We start from the raw sequence: 14771 nt of genomic DNA, 5'->3' as shown, positions 1-14771 counted from the left end.
TTGGTGTGCCCCCCACACCCCAGGACTGCTGTAGGGGGAATCTCCCCAATGTCTTCTCAGTTTGTGTTTTTGAAGGCCCAGGGAGCTCCTAGTCAGGTGGCGGGGCCTGGGGCCCTCCTGATGGTGTACAGGAGAGAAGATGCCCGTGTTTCTGGAGTGTCGTAAGTTTTCAGACCACTAAGGGTTAAGAACCTGGCTTCGGGCAGTTTGCATGTAGGTAGGGTTTCTCTTTTTGAGTAAACCTTGCTGTGGCTTCCTTCTGCCTGAGACCCTCTCTGTTCAGCGGCTTGGCCCATGCTGTTCCCCTGCCTGGACTGTCTCCTCGAATTCCTGTTCCCACCTAGGCATCAGTCTGTGGGGCTCCATCTCAGTACCTTCCAGAAAGTCAGAATGCAGGAGTTTTTTATTTTTGTTGTCATGAGGAACTTGTTTTATTTATTTATTTAGTTAGTTTCAGGTGTACAAAGCAATGTAATAGTTAGACATTTACACCCCTCACAAAGTGATAACCTCTCAGAATGCGGGAGTCTTCAATGAAAGCACTCAACCTGTTCGCTTCATTTTGCCCCATAGGGCAACCCCAGGAATCATACACTTCATGAGACTAATTTATAGAACTGTAGGTTTAACTCAGTAGCGCATACTAAACCCATACTGTTTGCTCCACGTTGAAAATGAAGATGAATGGGAAAAAGGAGTTTGTGCCAGGAAGAGCTTAGCATTGATCCAAGAGGAGGGAGGAAGCCGTTGACTGGGGGGCGGGGTTGCTGCTGCTGCGAGCCGTTTGGTCAGGGCCGTGGAGGACATGGGCGCTGTCAGAGGGAGCCCACACTGAACACCGGCTTGGCGGCCCCTCGGGACAGCTAGTAGCCCAGGTAGAAGGTGGGCTGAGTGATGAGCTGAGGGGATTGGGCTTATTGTGTAGAGCTTGAGAGGCGTGGTAGTAAGTGATGGAGAAAGTGGACTTTTACGCTACGTGGACGTTTGCCAGTAAGAAGTGGGAAAGGAGCAGCAGGGTTCTCTCTCAGCCACCTGAGGTTTCGTGTTCCTCTTGTGTGCTTGGTTCCGCCTGTTTGAGGAGCCGACCATGTGTCCTCCGTGCATCACAAGCACCGTCCTGGCTGAGGGCTGGGGTGGGCACCCCCCCCTCACAAGGCCTTCTGACACGTGGCCTTCCAGTTCTCAGCCTCTGAAGGTGGCGGTGTTATTTGATCTAGCTTTCCTTTTTAGCTTTAATTTCTTTGACTAGAAGGCTGATACGTAGTCACTGTTATGAGAAATAATTGAATACAGAAAGTGAAAGTTTCTTAACTGTTCACTCTTCAGAGATGAATGCTGTGGATTTTAGCCCTATTTCAGTTTCAATTTTAGTAAACTGTCAGTATTTTTTTTCTGTAAAGGCACTTTTAAACCATGTGAATGGTATTACACTACAGTAGTACCTCGGTTTTCGAACGTCTCCATTGACGAACATTTTGGTTTACAAACGCCGTAAACCCGGAAATAAATGCTTCAGTTTTTGAACACGCCTCGGAAGTCGAACATGTCACGTGGCTTCTGCTGAGTGCAAGATCCTGAGGCCTAGCTGTCGACTGTTGAGTCCTGAGCAACCGCGCAACACGGAGGTGACATTTGGGCTTGTTTGTTGACTGTGCAATCAGTCTGTGTTCATGTCATCTCAGGAGCCCTCTGCCAATCACCCCTTGCTATGAGAAATGGATAAAAGCTGCAAAGCCAAGAGAATCATTAACAGAACAACAATAGAGGTGAAGAAGGAAATTATTTCCAAACATGAAAGTGGTGTCCGTGTATGTGATCTGGCAGCGCAGTTTGGTATTGCCAAATCTACAATTTGTACCATCTTAAAAAATAAAGAAGCCATTAAAGGAGCCAATGTTGCAAGAGGTGTTAAAACACAAGACAAAGAACACAGACAATTGAAGAAGTGGAAAAATTGCTTTTCATATGGATAAATGAAAAACAGTTGGCTGGTGACAGCATTTCTGAGAGCATAATTTGTGAAAAAGCTTTACATTTGCATGCTGACCTCATCAAAAACACCCCTGGAACAAGTGCTGAGAGTGATATTTTCAAGGCAAGCAGAGGGTGGTTTGAAAAGTTTAAGAGGAGAAGTGGGATACACGATGGGGTGAGACATGGTGAAGCTGCCAGTGCCAACAAAGAAGACGCCGACCAATTTGTTTTGGAATTTAAAGATTATGTAGAGGCAGAGGGTTTCCTCCCCCAACAAGTTTTCAACTGTGATGAGACAGGCCTCTTTTGGGAAAAAAATGCCAAAGAGGACCTACCTAACAAAGGAGAGGAAATCATTGCCAGGACACAAGCCCATGAAAGACAGGCTAACCCTTTTATTTTGTGGGAATGCAAGTGGGGATTTTAAGTTGAAGCCTTTGCTAGTCTACCATTCTGAGAACCCCAGGGTATTTAAGAAAAACAGTGTCATAGAAAGCAAACTGCATGTGATGTGGAGGGCAAACAGCAAAGCTTGGGTAAGCAGGCCATTTTTTATTGAGTGGGTTCATGAAGTGTTCGGGCCAAGTGTAAAAAAAGACCTCCAAGACAAAAACCTTCCAATGAAGTGCCTGCTTGTTATGGATAAAGCTCCAGCGCACCCCCCAGGCGTGGAGGACGAGTTGATGGAAGAGTTCAGTTTTATCAGCGTAAAGTTTTTGCCCCCCAACACGACTCCTCTCATCCAGCCCATGGACCAGCAGGTCATAGCTAATTTTAAGAAGCTTTACACCAAAGCACTGTTCCAAAGGTGCTTGGAGGTGACCTCGGACACAGAGCTAACCCTCCGAGAGTTCTGGAAGAATCATTTCAATATCCTACATTGCTTACATCTCATAGACAAAGCATGGAGGGATGTGTCTCACAGAACAATGAAGTCAGCATGGAAGAAACTGTGGCCGGACGCTGTCGCTGAACGTGTATTTGAGGATGTTGAAGAGGATGCTCCTGGTGTTGAGGATGTTGTGTCTCTGGGAACGTCCATGGGCTGGGAAGTGAGTAATGATGCTGTGGAGGAGTCAGTGAGGACCACAGGACTGAACTCACCACAGAAGAACTTCAACACCTTCTGACGGAGCAGCAACAGGTGGCAACAGAGGAACTGTCTTCGGAGGAGGAGGGAAGAGAAAGTGTTTCTACTGCACTGATCAAAGAAATGTGTGCAAAATGGGTTGAAGTGCAAATTTTTGTTGAAAACTATCACCCTGATAAAGCTGCCGTAAGTCATGCCACTGACACTTTCAATGATAATGCTATGTCTCACTTTAGACAAATTTTAAAACATCGGAAAAAGCAAATGTCAATTGAAAAATGTTTAGTGAGGAAAAGATCCAGAGAGTCTAAACCAGGTGTTGTCAGTGGTGTAAACAAATCAAGGGAAGGAATGGCAGGAGAGGAGTCACCTACAGTGATTCTGGAAGAGGGCCACAGAACACCTGAGCAACGCTCACCTATTGCGATTATTGAAGGGGACCCCTCATCCAAACCATTACTGTCATCCTTGCAGGTAAGAAAAAAAAATTACATTTTCATTTTTATCATCTACAGCATTGTTTTTCCATTGTGTTTATTTATTATTGCTTTTACAGTGCAGTATATTGTGTTTATTGCTTTCATTGTGTATCGTTTTATGGATCTGTGGTACCATTAGATAGTAAAATTCATGCAAAATTGCTGTTTTAGGGGGCGATTTTAAAGGTCTGGAACGGATTAATCCATCTTGCATTACTTTCTATGGGAAACTGCGCCTCGGTTTTCGAACGTTTCAGAACTCAAATGGTATTCTGGAACGGATTACATTAGAAAACTGAGGTACCACTGTATTGTGCAACTTGATTTTCTCATTCAGGTTATTTCTAACGTCACTCTGTGTCTCTTCATATATCATCTGTAAGGTATGTTTGGGGAAATTGAGGCTCGGAGTGACAAGCTGCCCTGGCCAGTCACTCCCTGAGATCCCACTTCTGTTCTCTGCTGTGTCCGGTGGGGCAGGCTGGTTATCGGATTATTTTTCTGTTTTCTAACTTAGACTGCAGCCCTTGTACTCAGCCTTAAATGGGGTTTGACGTTGTTTCAAACTGGTTTTGGGTGTGAGTTCCTTCCAGAACACAGCCACCGCATCCCTGCCACTGTTGCTCAGAGAGAGGCATCAGGAAGTGGCTCAGGCCTCAAGCAGAGTGACGTCTGTTCTGGAAGGGAAGAACAGCCCCAGCCCTGGGACCACCGGGGTGCTGCGTGTCTTCTTAGGGGCGCTCTGGCCCAGTGGAGCTGCCTGCCCAGTGGGGCCTGTGTGGCCAGTAGCTGGTGAGGTGGCATCTGGACTCCATTGTCACCCACCCTGGTGACCGTTGCTTCACAGGCTCTCCTTCCTTCCTGACAGGAAGGGGTGCCCCAGGCCGTTCTGAGGACAGGGGCTGCCCCAGGTGCAGGCCTCCACCTGTCAGCAGACGTTCCTCACTCAGCCTCTCTGTGTGGGTCTGGTAGATGGCTCATGTTCAGCATGTCCAGATTACCTCTACTCTCAACCTTCCTCCCCCAGATCTGCTCCTTCCCCCTCTCAGAAAATCACTTTTTTCTTTCTAGTTGCTCAGGCAAAACCCAACAAAACAGAGCAACCCTCTTCTGCCTCACGTCCAGCTGTTGGCATGTTGTGATGTCTCTGTCGTCTAACGTACAATCCAACATTTGATCATGTCTCCCCACTGCTCCATCCCCTTCCCATCCTGAGCACAAGATACAGATTCCTTCAGTTTGTCCCCAAATCAGCCAGATGATCCTGTAGAACGGATTGTATCCCACAGACCTCCCTGTGCTCCCTTGGAGGTCAGTCCACACCCAGCACCTTTCTTCCTCCACCTTTTCACACATTCCCTTTCTTCTCTGGCCTCTGGGAAAAGCATGCCAAGTCTACTTTTCAACACAATGGCTCTGTCACGTCTTCCAAGCACATATTGCTAAGCCTCACTTTCCTCACATCTGAAACAGGAGTATTACTCCTGGTAGTGCTGCTGGTACGTTAGTAACAGTGATATAGTTCAGAGAGTATTAATGATAATGCCTCAGGGTTATGGTTCTGTGACTCGTGTCTGTTTACTCTTTTTTGCTGGCCTATGTGCCTGACTTGTGCTGCTTGCTTGCTGTTGGTCTCCCGAGTCCTGTTTAAAAATTCTGGTTCCTGCTGCAGCGTAATTCACCCTTTGGAGTTTTATGCCTGAGGTTGTTAGACCAGTTGGATGGTGGCATTTTACTCAAATAAAACAGCTTTTGGTAGGGGCAGTTGAAATTTGCATCTGCCCCTGAGCCCTGTGTCAGCATTCTGCCTCGGACTCGGTGGCCCCATCGTCCTGAGATGGGTCTGTGCTGTGCTGATGTCACTGCTGGTGTGGCTGGGACGTCACTGGACTGTGTGCGTCCTACCTTCTGCCTTCTGCCCGGCCCGATGGGAGGATGCATCAGAGCAGGTTGTTTGGAGAGTGAGAGGAGGGCCTTGAGGCTGCCTGGGTTCCAGCCCTTCTCCCTGGGGCGCAGCCTGTGCCTCGGGCATCCTGGCACCCTGGCTGCCGCATCTTGACAGTGGGCGGGCTGCTGATTGGATCTGCCTTCAGGCCGCAGCCAGCACAGGATCCCTCTGAGAGGGGGAGGCTCTTTGTGGGCCTGCATTTCCTGAACAAGTAGGCCTGCGGTGGAACTTCTGCAGTCACAGCTTCCCCTTCATTCTCCCCTCACTTGCCAGGAATTGTGAAGCTGATCCGAGTTTACCAACGGGGACAGCCTTTTCACCTGCTCTTTAGGAAGGCTTCTAATGCACTTCCTCCCTGCATTGTGCAGAAATCCTCAGGCGGTCGTAGTCATACTTCATCCCTCAAGGCTGGTTTCTTTCTGAAACTTTGTCACCGTCTCTGGGTCAGTGCCTGTAGGGCTGTGGCCTCCAGCCCTGAGGTGCTGGGGGCACTGGTCCTTCCCACTGAGAGGAGGAGTGCTGCTTACCAGCCCCTGCCCTCCCCAGGAGCAATGCCCCAGGGGCCAGGATTGGCCACAGCAGGCCCCAGTGGGTGCTGAGGCAACCAGAGCTCTGTGGAGGAGGCCCCATCACCCCTGGCGGGCCCGCCCCCTCTGGCTTGTCCTTCGTGTGGTGGGGGAGGGGTGCGGAAGGTTCCCCTCACCCAGAGTGGCCCACCAGAGGCGCAGGCTCGGCCGTCAGTTCTGGGCCGAGGGTTGGCATCGTTCCAGCCCATGGGCTTCAGAGTGAGTTGCCCTGACACTGTCTGAGCAGCACAAGCCTGGCCCTCTGCTGGCAGGGGCGGCCCTGTGGGTGTGAGGCTCTGCTCTCACCCTCGTGACGGACTACGTGTCATCCACCAATGACAGGGAAGTGAGGCCACTAGGCACCACGTCACTGGTCTGGTCACCCGTGCACAGTGAGCTTGTCATCGACTCCCCTCCTTATCCGTGGGCAGTTAAAGGACTTCATGCAGATCTGGGGTTCAGCTGAGGTTCATGGAAACATACTGGGACCTAACCTGTGGAGAACCCCACTGAGCTGGAGCAGATGCTGAGTGGAGAAGCACGGGGCGCTCTGAGTGCAGTATTGGGGGACACAGCATTGTGCGTGGGGGTGCGTTCTCCTATTTACCTGGATCCCCTTCCCCCCCAATGGGCGTCAGGCCAGATTGGGAGCTTCTCCCTCGGGGGCATAATTTTTCCGGACCCCAGTGGGGGTCCTCGCCTGAGATTCTGGTCTCCCCTCCCTCATCTCCCATCCACACCGGCTCCTCCCTCTTCCTGGGGGATGCACGTACCTGCTGTCCAAGGTGGCCCCAGAATCACTCCTCATCAAAATCCCTAAATGTTCGAGGAGCTCGTATTTCAGGCTGTGCCCAAAGGAAAGATGACCCTCCCCTCCCACAGTGACAGCCACTCAGGGCAGTGACTTGTCTGCAGTGCCACGGGGAGACGGGATGCACAGACTCAGTGAGCAGGCAGCCGGGGTTGGTGGTCGAGGCATGTTGGAGAAAGACAGAAACCGTAGAACTTTAGTCTGAGAGGCACATGGGAGCATCCCTCACTTCACTGGGGCCGCGGACATGACAGAGCAGTGGCTAAGGGGCTGGGGAGATTGGGCGAGAGCAGAGGGAGGGGGGTTGTATGGGAGCAGCTGGCGCTGAGCCGTTGCTGCAGGGTAGATGGCAGGCCCCGGCTGGGGGCAGATGGAAGCCAAGTCGTAGCCCTTGGCCCTGCCCTCGATCACTCTGGGTAGGGAGCACCCCAGGGGTGACATGGCCATGGGGAGACCTCGGTTCAGTGCTTTGGGCTGCATGTAGGAACAGACAGATGTCATTGCCACGCTGGCCTAACAGGTGTGCACAGGGGCTGCTCTCCCTCCTGCACCAGGGGGAGAAGCCGCTGTCCTTTCCGCCTTTCAGGCTGAGTCCATGGCAGGCCCTCCTTTAAGGAGGCTGCAAGTGGTCGGCTCAGGAACGCGTCTCCTCCATTGGCTGGTGCTGCCCCAGCCTCCTAGAGGGTGGGCTCTGGGACCGGGTCTGCCCAGCCCAGCACATACCTCCCAGGGTGTTTACTGATGAGGAAACTGAGGCGCTGGGTGCCCTGCCTGTGTGGACGCAAACAGCTCAGAGGCCTCGAGTGTAACTACGCCACAGGTGTGAATTGAGGCTTTGGAGGGGCTCACACGGTGTGCTCCTCCCTGTGCTGGTGGTCATGGCTGCTGACTGTCCTGAGAACTGGCGCTTCGGGAATTCTGTCAGAGCCTGGCAGCTAAATTCCTTGCTGTCCTCTGGGAAACTCTTCGTCTCATTTCTAGTGTCCTGCCCTGTTGGGACATCGAGGCCCAGCTTGGAGCGGCCCCTTTAAGAGCACGTGCCCATGTCCCAGACTCTTGTGGAATGCCTGCTGCCTCCCTGCAGACAGACTTCACTGCCTGTCCTCCCTCCTGTCTTCTGTCTCCGTGAGGGTTAACACTTCAGCTTGTTGTCTGGAACCGGTTCAGACTGGTTTTCTGGAAAGTGCTTTGTCTCTCAGACTGAATCCTGGGAAGGGTCATGTGGAGCCCAGTGATGTCATGGGATCAAAAACTGACTCAGCTGTTTTTTCTTCTTTTCTTTCTTCTGTAAATCAAGATATGTGTGTGCTGCAGGTACTGGGCCAGGCCTCACCTCACTAAAAGTTCACCTCACCAGCAGTCAAAGGGTTAAATGTGACCCCGACTCCTCACCCACCCTGAGGTGAGCAGGGAGTGAGGAGGCCACCCCCACTGAAGGGGAGAAGGGTCAGTCCGAGGCAGTGCAGTCAGTGCTGTACCCGGGCTGTGGCCCTGCTCCTGGGACAGTGGTCCCCCTTCTGGATCCCAGACACCCCCCCGTCCAGTGCAGGTATTCAGACTCTTATCGGCAGGGAGTTCAGAATTTTCCTCTATTTGCTTTGAGTCTGGATCACTGAGAATTCCCATTCTTTCTGATCAGTGGCCACCTTCCATCGTTCCTGTCCCGGTCCTTAGGTCTCAGTTCTCCAGATACCCCACTGCTCCTGTCCCAGCTTTCCTCAGAGCTGTGGAGAAATGTCCCGGGCACATTTTATAGGCCGTGTTGTACTTACTTCTGCCACTGTTATGGGGCGAGGAAAATACTCCAACCTGACACTCTGAAGTTTCTAAGAAGGTAGCAACTCCGTTGTGCCAAGAGTAAATGTTGTGTTTTCTCCTTCCTCAAAGTTCAGAATGACCGAAGAAGCATGCCGGACACGGAGTCAGAAACGAGCACTTGAACAGGACCCAGCGGAGGATGATGTGGAGAGCAAGAAAATAAAAATGGAGAGAGGATTGTTGGCTTCAGATTTAAACACGGATGGAGACATGAGAGTGACACCTGAGCCAGGAGGAGGCCCAACCCAAGCATTGCTGAAGGGGACAGAGGTGACAGCCATGGGCAGAGGTGAAGGGCCAGCAGGTGATGGGCCCGTGGACATGCGCACCTCACACAGGTGAGTGGGAATGTCAGGGAACTGGGGCAGGCGGGCGAGGTGGTGAGCCTGAGGCTGCCCTTTCTCCAGCCCTGGCACTGTTGTGCCCTCCTGGCCGAGGGACGTCCCTCCTAGCCTGGACGTCAGTGAGCGGCGTGCAGTGTGGGTCTCATAGGACGGGGGCAGTGTCCTGTGTGAGCTCCCCTGCCAGCAGCAGTGGGTCTTCGCTAAACTCCTACCTGTTGTCTGTCCAATTTGGTGCTTTTGGTTTGTAAGAAAACTTGAGCCTTCCTGCTTTGCAGATCGGGGGCTCAGGAAGGCAGGGGGATGCTGTGCCCTCCCTGGGTTACTTGGCGGGGTCAGAGTTAGGAGCCCAGCCCAGGGTACCTCTCACATGTGCCCTCGCTCCTCATAGGCAGTGTGTCTCTGAGGAGGGGCCACTCGGCTCGGGGCTTATGTGGCGTGCTCTGTTGGTTTCTTCTTAGTACTGATTATTTCAAGAGGAACTTTCCTGATCCTTGGCTTTCGTGAGCTCTCAAGGAAAAGGCATGAAAGAGATAAAACTCCTTGTACCACCCGATGTTTGCACTCAGAAACCTTCTTTTCACCCTATAAAGAGAAATTCAGGCCTAGCTTCTGCTCCTGCTGTCACCCCTCCCCTCAGGGCTCTATTGAGACCGGTCGCTCCAGAACGTTTACACCCAGATGTCCCATGAGCCAGACGTCCCACTGTGGGCATGCCAGTGTGGCCGTCCCGCGTCTCCCTTGTGTCTGCCCAGGTCGGGGTGGACGGCAGGAGTGCAGAGCTGGGGAAGCTTGGAGGCTCCTCACCTTCTCCCACAGGGGTCTCAGTCTGCAGTCTTGGTGTTAAATCCATTTTGGAACCCAGACTGCTGGTATCGTAAGGACTTCAGAGATTACCTAGCCTGGCGTTTTTCAGCATTAAAAATTCTTAACCACCTCGACATAAATCGGAAAATCCAACCCCTTCCCACTGGGAAAGCATCTTAATTGGGGGGTGGGAGGTTAGCTCGTTTTGCTACCCAGAGAAACCTTTTCTGTCTGGTTTTGCTTTCTGCAGCCCCTATTCTGAAGCCAGAGAGGCTTTAAGTTCCAGAAATAAAACTGAAGTGCGTGTCTCATTCTCTCTCTCTAACTTGGTCCTCAGCAACGTCTCAGATGGGTGAGGAGAAGGAGGAGCTTGTGTTTGTAGAAATCTGCTGGGTCCCTTTTATTCCTGGGCTGCTCGTGTACAGTTTTTCCTGTAATCACCGCACTCCCCTGCAGGACAGACTGGTGAATTGGGAGGGCGAGTTTAAATGTTGAAAGAGTTGGAACTCAAAACATGTCTTTCTGTTACCAAAGGCTGGCTGCATTTGGCCTCGGGGCCTCATGGTCCCAGATTTCCCCTCCTGGGCCCATTGGCTTCCAACCCAGGGGCATGGCACTTAGATGATGTGATGTTTCTGAAGTAGATGATGTGACAGTTTCTGAAGTTGATGGGCCTTACGACACATAAAGGATGCAAGGGAGCAGAGGACAGATGAACCCAGGCACATAGCAAGGGTCCTCCTGCAGGTCTGGAGACACTGTGCCCAGGGCATCGCAAAGCACTGAGAATGTGGAAAGAGCCTGGCTTTGGAACGAGACCAGCAGGCAGAGTGGAGGTCAAAAATCACTCTCCCTGACTGATCTTGGGCAGGTGAGGGCAGGTGATCTTCCCTTGTGCTTCTTCATTTGTAAGTGGGCGATAACCTCTGCCTTGGTTATGGGTTGATGGGTGACAGATGTATACCCAGAAATCGGCCCGGGTGCGCGGCATGTGGTGAGGGGAATAAGTATTAGCAACGACACTTATAGTCTTAAGCTTCACTCAGAATGTAATGTCACGTGTACAGCTCGTGTCTCCCTGAGTGCCCACACAGATTGTTCTGTCTAGTTCATTGAAGAGATACAGTCTTGAGTTTTGACAGAATCCTAAGAGCGGTTCCAACCCAGAGCCATTCTAAAACGAATTTGTTCTGGAGTGACTGGCCACATTTGGATGTTAAAAGTGGGCCGTCTTTGGATCTTCATTGAGAGTGCTGGGCTCTGGACATCCTTTGGAAACCTATGCTTGACCCTTGAACAATGGGGGTTGGGTGCCAATCCCCTGCACAGCTGAAAATCCGCGTATAACTTTTAACTCCCTGAAAACGTAGTTGTCCCTCCATATCCACGGGGGATTGGTTCTAGGACACCCCCCCCACACACCGAAATTGTGAGAATAGTCAAGTCTGCTGCATAAAATGACGCAGATACAGTGCATACAGCCGGCCCTCTGTGCCATGGATTGAAAACAGTATAGATACTTAGTTTTTAGAATCCGTGTATAAGTGGACCCACAGTTCAAACGCGTGTTGTTCAAGGGTCAGATCTGTGGTGCGGTTGCTCCATCGGTTTCCTAGGTTGGTGTGAATTAGGGCAGATGAAAAGGCACTGTGTCTAGTCACAGTTTAGGTGGGTGGAAGCCCTTGGATTCAGGTGCATTGAGTCATGTAAGACTATCATGCCAATTTCATGTTATTATGCTAAGAGACTTTCCTTTTTCTTTAATTGAGGTATAGCATACATAATAAAAAGTACACATGTGCCACTTGATGCTTTTCACAAACTGAACACATCCTGTAGCTCCATCAATAAACAGAAAGTTGCTAGCACTCTGGAGGTCCCCCTTGCCCACTTGTTGTCACTACCCCCTAAGGGTAACCATTTTCTTGATTTGAACTGCACATATTAGTTTTTCCTATTTTTGCACATTAAATATATGGAATCCTACATTCTGTACCCTGGCTTTCTGTCATTCCACATAATGTTTGTGGATTTTGCTCATGTTGAGTGTAGCAATAGTAATTCATTTTCACTGTTAAATAAGATTCTTTTCCTAGAATTTCTAATTGGCTCTTTAAAAACTGCCACTTTTGGGCCAGCCCAGTGGCTCAGGCAGTTAGAGCTCCGTGCTCCTAACTCTGAAGGCTGCAGGTTCGATTCCCACATGGGCCAGTGGGCTCCCAACCACAACGTTGCCAGTTCAATTCCTTGACTCCCGCAAGGGATGGTGGGCTGCGCCCCCTGCAACTAAGATTGAACACGGCACCTGGAGCTGAGCTGCGCGCTCCACAACTAAGATAGAAAGGACAACAACTTGACTTGGAAAAAAGTCCTGGAAGTACACACTGTTCCCAATTAAAGTCCTGTTCCCCTTCCCCAATTAAAAAAACAAACAAAAAAACTGCCACTTTTTCTTTCATGCTGTCTTACTCTAACCCAGTTTGGGTGTATCGAAGACTAGAGGGAGTTTCTGCTGGCTTCTAGCAGAGAAAATTTCCGTTTTCTTTAAGAAAGTGGCTGATGAATTGAAATCACCAAGATACAATGTGTTTTAAATTACATTGGGGCAATTTGGAGTGTACAGAAGCAGATAAAGGGGTAGGATCAGTTCCCTTCTCCATAATCGCCCTCTCCATCTCTGGCAGTTTTCTGACTCAGTCTCCCAATATGTGTGTGTGTGTGTGTGTGTGTGTGTGTTTCAAAATAAAGCAAGGCTGGAGGGCAGCTTCTAGCCATGATTGAAGGAGGAGAGATTGTCAGATCCTTTCCCCAGAGAAACAGCTATAAAGCAAGATAGAATTGACCCAAAAAATCAACTATTTCAGCACTCTGGAAATACACCAGAGGCATACAACAATCTGAGAAGTGTTTGTGCTGAAGAAACTGCTGAACTTTGGGGAGAACAATGGGAATCTGTGACTTTTGGCCTGGGGCTCCTCCCATGACCTTTCGGAGCTCTGTTGGTAGCAAGGTTTTGCTTGGCTGGGGCAGGCTGTGAGGACCAACAGCTTCTCTGCAAGGGTGAGAAGGGGCTCACTCGGTTTAGAGTGGTGGGCAGCAGCCCTGCCCGTGGCCTTATTGATTGAAGTGACAGTCTTGAAGACAGGCGAGTGAGGGGGGACAGTGGCTCTGTTAGCCCAAGGTTGCAGCCATGGTTGGGGCAACACACACACACACAAAAACCATTTAAAGAAATAATGGCCAAAAATGTATTTGAGAAGCTCATCCAAGAATCTCAACAAACCTCAAGTAGCATAAATACAGAGCGCTCCATACCTGTGCATAGTCAAACTGTTGCAAGCCAAAGAAAAAGAAAATCTTGGAAGCAGCAAGAGAAAAATGACTCCTCCCATATAAGGGAGCATTCATAGAATAACGGCAGACTTGTCACCGGAGACAGTGGAAACCAAAAGGGAGTTGAATGACAAAATATAGATTGAAGAAAACTGTCAACCCAGAATTCTATATGCAGCAAAACTGTCCACCAGAAATGAAGACGAAAAAGACATTTTCAGATAAAGACTGAGAGAATCTGTTGCTGGCAGACCTGCCAGTTCTTAAGACCAAAAGGAAATGACATTTTGGTAACTTAGATTCACAGGAAAGAATAAATAGCACTGGAAATGGTAAATATATGGACTAATATAAAAGATTTGCCCCCCTCATTTCTTCTTACTTAAAGGACACAACATTGATTGTAACACTGGACAGAATTGACAAAACCACTTCAGCTCTCAGGAAATTGATCATAGATACAAGGTATTATGTTTATAACATATGTACATATAACATATGGGACGTTAGTTGTACGAAATAGGAGGAATGAAATGAGCTATATTGGAGTAAAGTTTCTACGTTTTACCAGGATCAAGTTAGTGTTAATTTGAAGTAGGTTGTGATAAATTAATAAGATATTTATTGTAATCCCTAGAGCAGTTATTAAGAAAAATAACTTTAAAATATAGTTAAAAAATCAACAAATCAGCAGAAGAATTTAGTGGTACACTAGAACATTTAACAGAAAAGAAGGCACTCAATGAAGAACAAAGGAACAAACAAGAAGGAAAACCTGTAGAAGACAAATACCAAAATGACATGTAAATCCAACTACATCAATAACCTCATTAAATGTGAATGGTCTACTGAACAGAAGATCAGTGAGGTGCTAGCAGACCTGAAGAGCACTGCCGACTCATTGGGCTGCTGGGCATCTATAGGACACTCTATCTGGTGACTGCAGAATACATTTTCTCACGAGCACAGGGAACATTCTCCAGGGTAGACCATGTGCTAGGCCATAAAACAAGTCTCAAGGATAGCTGTAATAAAAAAAGATGACAGTAACAATTGTTGGCAAGGATAAGAAGAAACGAACCCAGATACATGGTGGGAATGTCAAATGGCATAAACAGTTTGACAGTTTCTTACAAAGTTTGACATGAACTTTCCCCGTGACTCAGCAATCTATTCAACGAACGTACCCAAGAGAAAGGAAAACGTCTGTCCATACAAAGGCAGGTACATGGGCATTCATAGCAGCACGATTCCTAATACCTAAAAAGTGGAAACAATCCACATATCCGTGTACTATATCCGTATAGTAAGGAAAAGAACAAACCTATCGTTACGGTGCTGCAACATGGAAGAATCTCAGGCTCATGCCGAGGGAGAGACACCCGACCCCGAGATCTGCTACATGGTGTAGAATTTAACCACCAGGGAGTGTCCAAAACAGCAAACAGTGTAGAGATGGAGAGAAATCAGTGGCTGCTTGGGCTGGGGGGTGGGCAGGAGGAGCATGATGAACAGTCATGGGCACTTTCGGGGTGATGGAAGAGTTCTAAAATTGGATTGTGGTGATGGTTGCACAATTCTAAATTTACTAAAAATCACTGAGT

The 14771-nt window shown here is 49.3% G+C and overlaps 1 protein-coding gene across 10 annotated transcripts in view; it reads left to right on the top strand.

Annotated features, from left to right (window-relative positions):
• Positions 1 to 14771, top strand: part of GATAD2A (GATA zinc finger domain containing 2A) — a 91666-nt gene that overhangs the window by 50506 nt on the left and 26389 nt on the right. For 5 of the 10 annotated variants that reach the window (XM_019736883.2, XM_074337802.1, XM_019736880.2 and 2 more), the window contains exon 3: positions 8756 to 9024. The exons of 1 other annotated variant lie outside the window; for it this stretch is intronic. In XM_019736883.2, the coding sequence (XP_019592442.2) occupies positions 8756 to 9024 (269 nt within the window). Of the gene's footprint in view, positions 1 to 3519; positions 3539 to 8165; positions 8271 to 8755; positions 9025 to 14771 lie in introns of those variants that run through there. 4 more of the 10 variants (XM_074337805.1, XM_019736881.2, XM_074337801.1 and 1 more) reach the window with 3 other exon arrangements.

This window comes from Rhinolophus sinicus, linkage group LG07, assembly GCF_036562045.2.
Source record: "Rhinolophus sinicus isolate RSC01 linkage group LG07, ASM3656204v1, whole genome shotgun sequence".
In the NCBI taxonomy this organism is placed as follows: domain Eukaryota; kingdom Metazoa; phylum Chordata; class Mammalia; order Chiroptera; family Rhinolophidae; genus Rhinolophus; species Rhinolophus sinicus.
This window is presented reverse-complemented; position numbering and strand designations above follow the sequence as displayed.